Genomic DNA, 11,230 nt, shown 5'->3' with positions numbered 1-11,230 from the left:
TAATTTCTATTAGTAGATATGTATAATTTTTAATATAATTGATAGTATCAATTATATTACAGATACTAATATATATTATATAATATTGATAACTAATAATATCATTATTATAAGTTTATAACTAATTAAAATAAATATTATATATATGCATATAAATGTATAAATAAATAAATATATATATATATATATATATATATATTAGCGGGTGGCTTGGCGGGGTATATTGCCCCGTCCCATTAGCTTCGGGCACCGTCTCAATTGCCATCGCTACGTCATCATTTACCATAATAATACATCAATTAACAAAATAAAATAAACATAAAAAAGATTAAGAAAAAAAAAAGTCATTACACAGTTCAAGAATAATCCTTCCTTCACCCTTCTTCCCTCTTTCTTAACTTCGTAAACGACTAAACAAAATCTTCATCAAATTCCCAAATTCTTTCCTTTAACCTCACTCCTACAACCTTTTTCAAATCCTCAAAGATTCCGAAAACTCCATTTCAACTTCACAGAAGTTGGATTGAAGAGACGGAGGAAGATAGAGAAGCTGGAGCTGGTGGTGGTACTATAGTAGGAGTTGTTAGTGATGGAGGAGGAGGAGGAGAACTGTTGCTCGACGCAGCTAATCGACGGCAACGGCGAATTTAACTTTGTTGGATTGGAGAAGTTCATGAAAGCTATGAAGTTTTCTCAGTGCGGCCTCTCCTACGCTGTTGTCGCAATTATGGGACCTCAGAGCAGTGGTAAATATCATATTTCTTGATTTTGCTCTGTTTCATTTGGTTACTAATGGTTTAATTTAGCCATTTATGAGCTTATTTGTTTGCGATATAGATTGAATTTGGCATTTTCTTTGGGTTGTTTGATGATTAAGCTAGTTTAGTTGGATATGTGAACAGGGAAGAGTACTCTGTTAAACCATCTATTCTATACAAACTTGAGGGAGATGGATGCTTTTAAGGGAAGGTACATTCATAAATTTTCCCCTCTTTTTGTGCTTTGGTTGGATTTTCTTTTTAATTAGTATAGACGCAAGAGAAAGTTGCGCTATTTCTTGCACAAGATATCATTTTGTGTTAGAATTCTGATTTTTTGTGTTTAATTTTTTTTTATAGGAGTCAAACTACAAAGGGCATTTGGATAGCAAAGGCAGTGGGTATCGAGCCCTTTACAGTAGTGATGGATTTGGAGGGCACTGATGGCCGCGAGAGGGGCGAGGTGGTAAATTTTTCGTTTTGTATCTTGTATTCTAAGCACTCATTTTTTTTGAAATCTGTATTTTTTAGTACAATGTGAATATGGCGAGTTACAATAGCTTTTAGCAGTTATTCAGAATGCTAATCTTGAGCGAGGATGGTGCGGTGTAGTAGTGTAAAAGTATCAGCACTAACTTAAATTGGCTGGATATCAGAAGTTGTCTACAGGCGTCCTTGACTCTTGCCACGACTATTGATGGTCTACCACTTAGTATTATTATTATTATGTTTTTTTTTTCCAAGTGCTACCCATTTTATTAATTGACATGCCTTTTTAAGGTTTCTTAGCGCAGTTATTTGTTTGATAAATATCCAAAGCACTCTGGCAAAATGGGTGGACCATGGTCTGGAAGCTTATTCCCTTATTAGTTAATCAGGAAAACGGATCTGCTAAGCATGTTCTTCATATATTTGAAGAGATGATCTAGGTTACTGCATGGACTGATATTATTAGCTAGAGCTAAGAATGAAGCCAAACATGTATAGCTTGAATAGGGGTGAAATATGCAAGATGTTGACAGCATTAAGGTCACATGGCATAGTAGAGATTTCTCTTAGTGTTCTTAACCGTTAGATATTAATGCATCACACATTTTCATTGAAGGTGTTGATTTTTTGATTCCAGGATGACACAACATTTGAGAAGCAGAGTGCACTATTTGCTTTGGCTGTTGCAGATGTTGTTATAATAAACATGTGAGTTTCTTGAGTTTATTAAATGGATGCCATGGATTATCTTGATACCCTATTCTTGACCTTAGAACTGACCATTAAATAAATATTTTATTTGAAAATTTAGAATGTAATATTCAAGGAAGCAAAAACCTATTCTGCCACTCAATATTCTAACCCTGCCCAGCTGCATTTTTTTCCCCGGCCTGTTATTGCTGTAAGCATGCTTTTTGATATCCTGAGCATCTAACTATTACACACACACACACACATGCACACATAAACATATACAGACATATATATACATATACATCTTTCATGACTTCGTAAATTCTTGATCATCTCTTGTCCTCTTCAAAACGGTGTTGTCTTGGAATTTTACATTTTGGTTTCTTTGCTTCACTTGGCTAATCATTTTTCATTATTGTTGTTCATGGTTCTTATACAATTTGTTAATACAAATTCTAGAATCCCAGGTAGCTACTAAGACTTAGCTTTCTGTCCACATGCAGGTGGTGCCATGACATTGGTCGAGAGCAGGCTTCCAATAAACCACTTCTAAAAATTGTATTTCAGGTATATAGTATGGTTTATGGTTTTTTGTGAATGCATCAGTGCCTTATGTTGTTGTATCTTCCTTTTTGACAGGTTATGATGCGCCTGTTTAGTCCGCGAAAAACGACACTTCTATTCGTTATACGTGATAAAACAAAGGTCTGATAGCTGTTTATGTGATCAATGCCTTCGCCATCCTAGTGTATTTTTCAAGAGAAAATTTAATGTGCCTGTATTGGGATTCTTGTAGACGCCTTTCGAATATTTGGAACCTATCCTGAGGGAGGACATTCAAAAGGTAATATTTTGTCTCAGTTATATTAGAATCTAAAAGCGACTTACTTCTTGGATGGACATTTTCACTCTGGTCTTATTGAAGGTTACTGATTATACAGATATGGGATACAGTTTCAAAGCCTCCGGCCCACATGGACACCCCTCTCAGTGAATTTTTCAATGTAAGAAAATTGTTTGCCTCATGTCCCATTTCTGAATTCGTCTAAATTACAATGCATTTTATCAATCTGATTCTCTTTTTTATTTCTTATTTCTTTTTGTATTTGTTTGAATGTGAAGGTTGAAGTCACTGCCTTATCCAGCTTTGAAGAGAGGGAAGAACAATTTAAAGAGCAGGTTGTTTGTCCTGGCTGCATACTCTCTCCTCTCTTTTGATTTTTCAATTTCTGTGGTATTATATGAGGTAAACTTTATCATGTCATTACTGTTTGTTCTGCTTCATACAGGTTGCACAACTAAGGCAGCGGTTTTTCAATTCCATATATCCAGGAGGGATTGCTGGTGACAGAAGAGCTGTTGTTCCTGCCTCTGGATTTTCTTTTAGTACACGGCAGATATGGAAAGTTATTAAAGAAAATAAGGATCTTGATCTCCCAGCCCACAAGGTTCACTCTCTCTCTCTCTCTCTCTCTCTATCTATCTTCAATAGAGTAGATAAAGATAGAGGTTCTGATAATATAAGTGATCTAATATATTTTCTCTTAGGTCATGGTTGCTACAGTACGATGTGAAGAGATTGCAAATGAGAAGTTCAGTCTATTGGCATCTGATGAGGTTTATGCATATTTCCATTGTCTCAGTAAAACAAGATTTGTTTCATTTGGTTGTGGTTAAGATCTTTATTGGAAATAGGATTGGTTGGCTTTGGAGCAAGCAGTCCATGCTGGTCCAGTTCAGGGTTTTGGGAGGAAGCTGAGCTCAATCTTGGATGCATATCTATCTGAGTAAGTTTATAACGATCTCAAGAAGAAATATTGATCATCATCTTAGAGGCATTTATGAAATAACTGGTGCTTCTGAAGCTTGAAAGCTTTTACCATTAATGCAAGTATAACTTGCTCTTTGAACATCTGATTCCCCTCTGCCAATTTTCCTTGGGGCAACAAAAGAACAAAATACAGAATAAGACTGCTCTTTCTTTGAGCAGATATCAATGTTGATTCAGTTGCTTGTTGGCAGGTCTTGTATCCAAGCATGATGTGTAAACTATTTGAAATTCTTAACTATCCATCCGGATAATTTCATACTTTGCTCTTCAAGAATCAAATCTAACAATAAATTGTTGCTGATGCTGCAATCCAATGTCATTCCATCTAGATGGTTGTTAAAGCTCTCTTTGATAACTTATGTGAAGATTTTCCTTATCCAAGAAACCTGGACAGTTAAATTCTTGCCCTTGAGAATTCTGCAAGAACCATTCACTGATCCTGCTGTGGAGATCACTGGATTTCCTATACATGTGATCATTTGTAAACAAGTTAATTTTTTAAAAAAATATCTTGATTCAGTTGGTTTGTTAGATTCAAACATGTAGACAGTTCATATAGCTCGAAGAAAATGAAGTACATTGGCAACATTTTATCATCTTCATGTAGTATTGACAAAAGCTTTATTTGGTGTGTGGCCCTAAAAATATGAATGGAGACTTCAGGTTATATATACTGGAATTGTACTGTAGTTGTGCTTTAGTTTGTTCTTGAGCTCAGGTACATTGGGAAAAGTAACATAGGACTTGAGCTTGTTTAATTGGTTATAACATGTAATAGATATGATATGGAGGCTGTCTACTTTGAAGAAGGTGTCAGAAATGCCAAGCGTCTGCTGTTGAAGTCAAAAACATTACAGGTTGGTAGTGTTCTTTTAGTATTCTTCTGCTATATTTAGTATTCCTCTTTTCATGACATCTACAAGCTCTGTGATCTTCTTCAGATTCTCAAGGAGTTCACTTTTATGAGCCATTTTGCATAGTTTCCTCAGTAATGCAATTACATAGCACAAATTTTGTGAAACCACTAGATGGATAATTCATTTTGAGGAGCTTTAAAAGGTCAATGGTAGTATTAATTCCCTTTTTCTTGTTTTACTTAGTGTAGTTTGCAAGCTAATCATGAAGAGACTATGGGTATTAGAAAATGACGGCTACAACAGAACTGTGAAAGAGATTTGGAGAATTTTATCCTGTAGAGGGTTAATGTATTTCATTTTTCCCATTTTTCTTTTCTCTAGTAAGTAGATCATAAATTAATAAATTAATTACAGATTTGCAGCTTTGCTAGAAAGCAATGAAGAGAAGATAGTATAGTTTTTAAAGTCACTGTAAACTCAGTCAATACCTAGAAACTCAAAGCCATTGATCGTGAAACTTGTACTAATGCTTTTGACATTAGATTTTGTTGGAGCGAATTATCATTGGGATTTATCTGTTCTTATGGATATTACTTTATTTATATCCAGCAAATGGTCCTTTTCATTCAGTTGTTTGATTGAACTTGTAATCTTTAAGATTCCTTCTGTTTCTGGTTTCCCCTTCTCTACTTTCTTTTTCTATTCTTGGTATGATTTCGATATCCCTAACATATTATTCTCTCCTTTGTATCATTACATGATTCGTCATCTCTTTCTGCTGTTGAAAATCAAACTGGGATAGTTTTTGAGCTTTTTCATTCTGCTATTATCTGTCATATGCTGACAATTCCTGTGTTGTGCAGTTGGTCCATCCTGCTTACATTACTTTGTTGGGGCATCTGCGTTCTAGTGCACTTACGAATTTCAAAATTCAACTTGAGCAAAAATTATCTAGAGGAGAAGGGTTTGTGGCTTCTGTTAATAGTTGTATGCAATCCTCAATGCTCGAGTTTGACAAGCATTGTTCAGGTTATTCTTTTACCTTTGGATATGTTTCATGATCAAACTTGTGGATTCTTTATAGACCGCAATACACCTCTTAAAACTTAGGTTATGTGTTAGTCTTTGTGTTGCATTTTGCCATGGCGGGATATTATAGGTGTTTCTAAAGTGTCACCTACTCTGGAAGGGTGGAGTATAAAAGGATAGTGAAATTGAAATTGAATTAAATAACTTGAAATTGGACAAATACCTGTAGACGTGGGTGTTTTGGGTATTTTTTTTCCCCTATGATGCATGTAAGGTGTGGACTAACAGAGACATCAGCTACGATAGCTGGTGCTGAAATGCACCAGTCATGGAGACAAGATGTGAGAGATTTTGAAGGCTATTTGGCAGATTTACCCTTTAAAGCTTCCTTGTGCATATGAAATGCTTTATTTTCTGTCAAGCTCACTGCTGAATTGGACAGTATTGTCACAATTTTATGCCTTAAAAAGTTGAGGCTGCAACCATTCTGGATACTTGTATAGCTCTCCCCAGTCAATCTCTGCCTCCTTAGCCCTCCTAGCTTGCCACCTCTTTCTCCTCTATCTCATCCTAGTATGTCATTCACCCCTTACTTCTTCCCATCTTCCTTCTGTCTGGCCTTTTATGTACTATTTATAGCAACCCATTCTCCCCTTTTTAAGAGTTTGTATTGTCTCCTCTGACAAATGTGGTTTCTGGTGCCCCTGTTCCTTCAGTTGGCTAGCTTATGATACTTTCTGTCACAGTTAACCACTAAAATCAATGGAAGGGCCTGAATTACATGCTTCTAAGAACTTCCTTTACTATTTGTGACAAAAAGATAGTTTAAGGGATAAAGCAGAAAAAACTTGGGAACTGTTAATGTACATAAATCAGTCAGACTGCTATGGATGAAGCACAAAGTATTGGGAAGCGACAATTGACGCATCTCCTCAGTCAAATGTTATAATACATTCTAAAAGGAGTTGCATTTTCTGAGTCTGATTTGTTTTGTTCTTTTTACTTTTCTTTGGCCAAAACCATTGGAGGTCCTAATTAGATACATTGTAATAATATTGACTGGTAAGGGTGATTAACCAGCTTTCAGGTTCAGCTTTTAGGCCTCCATTAGTTCCAAAATGGTTCTTGAGCAACAATGTGGGCTTGTTGCTGCTTTTTCTGCATGATATCTTTCAGACCTTCAAGTGTTGAGAATATCTTTCTGCCCTATCTCTCCATCTCTAGTTGGTGGTGTGGGAATGGTTTATCATACAGTTGTAATTTGCTTCATTTGAGTGCTTTGTCCTTGTTTTAGATGCTGTGATAAAGCATGCTGATTGGGATGCATCTAAAATTCGTGAGAAGCTTCAACGTGATATGCAGGCTCATGCATCTTCTGTTCGTGCTGAAAAGTTGTCACAACTGATTGCTAAATTTGAGGTAATAACTCATAATTGATCCACCAAGGTTACACTGTTTGTTACTTAGCTATTCTTTCCTTTCCTGTGGAAGACAGGTTTATCTTCATGTTGTCATACTTATTAACAGAAAAATAATAAAGCATTCATATATTTCCTTTGATAGAAACAACTTAGTGCAAGACTTGGTGAACCAGTGGAATCCCTTTTTGACACTGGTGGCAAAGACACGTGGGCTTCAATAAGAAGGCTTCTGAGACGTGAGACAGACGCAGCTGTATCAGGCTTTTCCACAGCCGCTGCTGGTTTCGAACTGGATCAGGAAGGATTTGGCAAAATGGTCCAGAATTTGAGGGACTATGCTAGAAGTGTTGTCGTTAAGGAAGCTAGAGAGCAATCTGGGAAAGCTGTTATTCATATGAAGGACAAGTAGGCTGCAGGTGTTTATTTACTTCAGCTGTTTATAATTTGTTCATGTTACTTATCCAATTCTAATCTTTTAGGTTTATAATGGTTTTCAACCATGATAATGATTCATTGCCAAGGGTATGGACTGGGAAGGAGGACATTAAAGCAATTACACATGAGGCACGCTCTGCGGTAATTTGCAAAGATATTCTGCTGGAGGAAATAATACTTAATATTTGGTGGGTTAATCAATGTTTCTAAAATGCACTTCTTTTTGGTAGGCTGTCAGCATTTTGTCAGTGTTGGCTGCTGTACGCTTGGATGAGAAACCAGATAAGATAGAGAATGTCCTGTCCTCTATGCTTATTGATGGCTCAGTTGCCATATCTTCCCGGAGTAGAGGTGCTGGAATTATTGGAGATCCTCTTGCCTCAAGCACATGGGAAGGGGTACTATGTTCTACATTATAGTTGGCTTTCTTCTAATTGTGTGGTGTAATCTTTCGGTATGTGTTTGTTACAGGTGCCCCCCGAGAACACACTAATTAGTCCAGTGCAGTGCAAGTCTATATGGAGAACATTTACTGCAGAAACAGAATATGTGGTTACACAAGCTATATCTGCACGGGTACAGCACTATTTATGTGTTTCTGTTTTGTTCATTAAGGGATTAATTGTTTTCATGGAATCTAGTTTTAAAAACGGGTTTACAATCAATGAAAAAATAACAAGAATGATCTCATCTGAAATTAATATGTGGGGGTCTGTATTTTTGAACTTAATATAGCAGCAAATTAAACAAATAAAGGGAAAAAATGGGGTATCCTACTTTATGCAGTTTAAGTTGCATAACTGGAGACAAGTGAAGCTTCTCTATCTGTTCATTGGTAAATCTTGGTATGAATGATGCCTCAAATCAGTTCTTGCATCATGAGAGCTATTTTTAACCGTTGTGAGTCAAAACATATCTCATTTCAGGAGGCATACAAGCGCAGCAATAATTGGCTACCTCCTGCTTGGGCTATCATGGCAATGGTTGTGCTTGGATTTAATGAGTTCATGTTTCTTTTGAGGTATTGATCTGATGGGTTCGAGTTAAAAACTTGTTCTTCGGTACTCCATATGCCTTCAATTGATGGAATACTCTTTTGCAAGTTCAGCATTTTCTTCAAAGAGTGAAGTATGTTATCTTGTTTTATTTTGCATGTGACAGGAATCCTCTTTACATGCTGGCCCTGTTTGTTATATATTTATTTGGGAGAGCCATATGGGAACAGATGGACATTCCTGGGGAGTTTCGAAATGGCACCGTGAGTAGCTTCTATTGTATTTCCTTCCTTTTTCTTGTTGGTACTCGGTCTCTATTTGATTTGTCTTTTACTTTACCTGTTACCTCAGCAACTTCGTGGAAAAAATTGCTAATGATAGTGGTTTAGATCCTAGTTAATGCCTTCCAGATTGAAAGACTAATAATAACGTTGTTGGGCATCAAGTTTAATGCTTTAGCTTGGATAAGGACCTTCTTTCCTGGGAAAAATGACTCTTTTCCGTTCTCTGCAAGATGCATAATGTAAATTGGATGTATTTCCAGATGGGAAAAATGTTTAAATTTCCAATATCAGTAAAGCCAGTGACTCATATTGCGTTTTGAGATTATGAGTGAAATCTGCTCACATTGGCTCTTGGGATGAAAGTGTAATATGGGTCAATTCATTTCTTAGTCCTGTCAGATCAAGTAACAGTATGCCTGGGTTAAAATGGAAGAATATATAATTTAGAGCTATGCGGTTTTTTTTATTTAACATCATAACTGGCTACTCCTGTTACCAGCCGTTGTGAACGATGGTGGCAGTCATCTATTGCATGGTTTGAATACATGTAAAGCCCATTCCTGGTATTGAGTTTTTAAATTATCAGCATATTGGTCAATTAATTTTCACTCTAGTCATTCCAGTGATAGTATGTGGGGTTAAAATGGAGGAATACATATCTAGAATTATATTTAAAGTTATATGCTCCCAGTTAATGACAACACATCTAGCTACTTCTTTTACCATCCGTTGTGAGTGATAGTGGGAATCATTTGGTGCATGTACCTGCACCTACTGGTAGCTGACTGTTGGGACCATCTGCTTTGAAATTGTTTTTCACTGTTGCACACAGTTCCAGTTTTCGTTATGGAAACTTTGATGTATGATTAAAGTTTATCAAAGTTCTGATACCCTTGTCTTGATCATATTGATGCGTTAAAAGAGTATATAATAAGAACAATGAAGGGTGAGGAATGTAGATGAGATATGTTAATTTCATTGAAAGAGATTGAAAAATTTCAAGTAGCTCTGAATGCAGAAGGTAGAATAAAGGAAGACACATAGAGCTGGCTAATTGGGGTCTGTGAGAAAGATACCTGCTTCCATTCTCCCTGTCCTACTCTGATCCTATATGAGATAAATTTATGCTGATCGAATTCTTTCGGAAAATTCAGGTTGGTTCATCAATTTTCTGGTGTCATTGCAATTTCTTTCATGTAAAGATGAGAACTGGCATGTACTTTCTTGCCCCGCAGATTGCAAAATAAACGATTGATAGTCAAACTACTATATGATTTTTTTGGTTATACACCTTGTGATTGGATGCTATCTTCTAGGTTAGGCAAGTTATCATTGGTAATGTCACCTATAGTTGATCTTTGTCAGTTACTGATCCATGCTGTCCGACGCTTTATGAATGAGAAAAGGCCCTCTGTTGTAAAGAGTGACAAAGTTCTAACAATCTTTTGGTTTCTGCAGCTGGCTGGACTAATTTCCGTCGCTTCAAGGTTCTTTCCTACAGTTATGATTCTTCTGAGGCAACTTGCTGCCAAAGCTCAAGGGCACCCAGATCATGAACCAGCCACACACACTCAAACTCTAGCTTCTCAGAGTTTCAGAAGTCAGACACCAACACGCACCACAACATCTAGCTCAACTATGGATTCATCTGTTTCTTCCAACGATTCAAGTGAAACTGGTGGTGAGTACTCGAGTCCTCAGCTAACTCGCAGAAGAGTAACAAATGTGGAACACGAGGAGTTTTCTTGATCCAAAAGTTCGTATTCTGACACATCTATGTATAATTTGTTATGTTTATAGAATAAATGCTTCCAGTTTCCTGTGTTTTTCCATTTTTGTTTTGGGGCTCAGTTCTTTGACGTTTTCACCATTTGAAATCGGGAGAAATTGTATGGTGGGTTAGAGCGATGCATGCAAATGGTGGAATACATGTACTTAGACGTTCCAACTATAAGCATCTGCGAACAACAACGAGGTAAAAAGGAAATTTGGTTCTCATTTTTGTTTGGATAAGGAAAGAGGCCCTGTTTAATAATTTAATTTATCACTTAAATTTAATGAAATTAGATGTTAACATATTCAAATCGTTTGATAGTTAAAAATTGAACATTTGAGTTAATTAAGTGACATTGAATTTTCTAGATAAAATTTATTTTCAAAATTAAGTGATAAGTAATAACTTATCACTGAATATGATGCTATTAGGTTTAATACTTAACAATTTAATAACTTAATGGATTCAGATTTTAAATTTTAGACTTCAATTTTTGGATTTCAATTTTATCAAACGAATATCAATTAATGTTTATCAGGTAAACAACATTATTATTGGGTGCAAAACTCTGAAACCCGAAACAAATAAAATGCATCCTCTCTCTTTTTCGAACTTTGTAAGTTTTCTTTGGAGAAGATTCCAAGAGTGTTTCTCTAGTCACTGC

General features: G+C 36.1%; 1 protein-coding gene across 5 annotated transcripts; it reads left to right on the top strand.

Moving 5' to 3' along the window:
* The first annotated feature begins 304 nt into the window (after nt 1-304).
* On the top strand, nt 305-10,609 carry LOC113710242 (protein ROOT HAIR DEFECTIVE 3 homolog 2). 5 transcript variants are annotated; one of them, XR_003452823.2, is made up of 23 exons: nt 305-746; nt 903-969; nt 1,119-1,224; nt 1,885-1,955; nt 2,444-2,507; nt 2,580-2,645; nt 2,737-2,784; nt 2,882-2,944; nt 3,063-3,119; nt 3,230-3,388; nt 3,489-3,557; nt 3,636-3,727; nt 4,550-4,628; nt 5,492-5,657; nt 6,952-7,076; nt 7,221-7,483; nt 7,558-7,654; nt 7,744-7,911; nt 7,985-8,089; nt 8,440-8,534; nt 8,675-8,771; nt 9,811-9,946; nt 10,251-10,467. XR_003452823.2 is itself a non-coding variant. In XM_027233141.2 (22 exons), exons 1-22 carry the CDS (start codon nt 590-592, stop codon nt 10,539-10,541), a joined length of 2,505 nt encoding a protein of 834 aa, XP_027088942.1. In that variant the 5' UTR covers nt 307-589; the 3' UTR covers nt 10,542-10,609. The 5 variants fall into 5 exon arrangements, 4 of the variants coding, with proteins under 4 accessions (XP_027088942.1, XP_027088943.1, XP_071921639.1 ...); XM_027233141.2 differs by lacking the exon at nt 9,811-9,946 and having other exon boundaries at nt 307-746; nt 10,251-10,609; XM_027233142.2 differs by lacking the exon at nt 9,811-9,946 and having other exon boundaries at nt 308-746; nt 1,119-1,221; nt 10,251-10,609.
* The last annotated feature ends 621 nt before the right edge of the window (nt 10,610-11,230 follow it).

The sequence above is a fragment of the Coffea arabica genome, chromosome 9e (assembly GCF_036785885.1).
Source record: "Coffea arabica cultivar ET-39 chromosome 9e, Coffea Arabica ET-39 HiFi, whole genome shotgun sequence".
Lineage (NCBI taxonomy): Eukaryota > Viridiplantae > Streptophyta > Magnoliopsida > Gentianales > Rubiaceae > Coffea > Coffea arabica.
The sequence above is the reverse complement of the archived record's forward strand: the minus strand, read 5'-3'. Positions and strand labels throughout refer to the sequence as shown.

What these genes read in the sequence shown, in the direction of transcription:
- LOC113710242 (XM_027233141.2), top strand. Translation starts at nt 590, where the DNA reads ATGGAGGAGGAGGAGGAGAACTGTTGCTCGACGCAGCTAATCGACGGC. An exon ending in TATGGGACCTCAGAGCAGTG is followed by an intron (nt 747 to 902) that starts GTAAATATCATA and finishes ATATGTGAACAG; the next exon opens with GGAAGAGTACTCTGTTAAAC. An exon ending in AACTGATTGCTAAATTTGAG is followed by an intron (nt 7,077 to 7,220) that starts GTAATAACTCAT and finishes TTCCTTTGATAG; the next exon opens with AAACAACTTAGTGCAAGACT.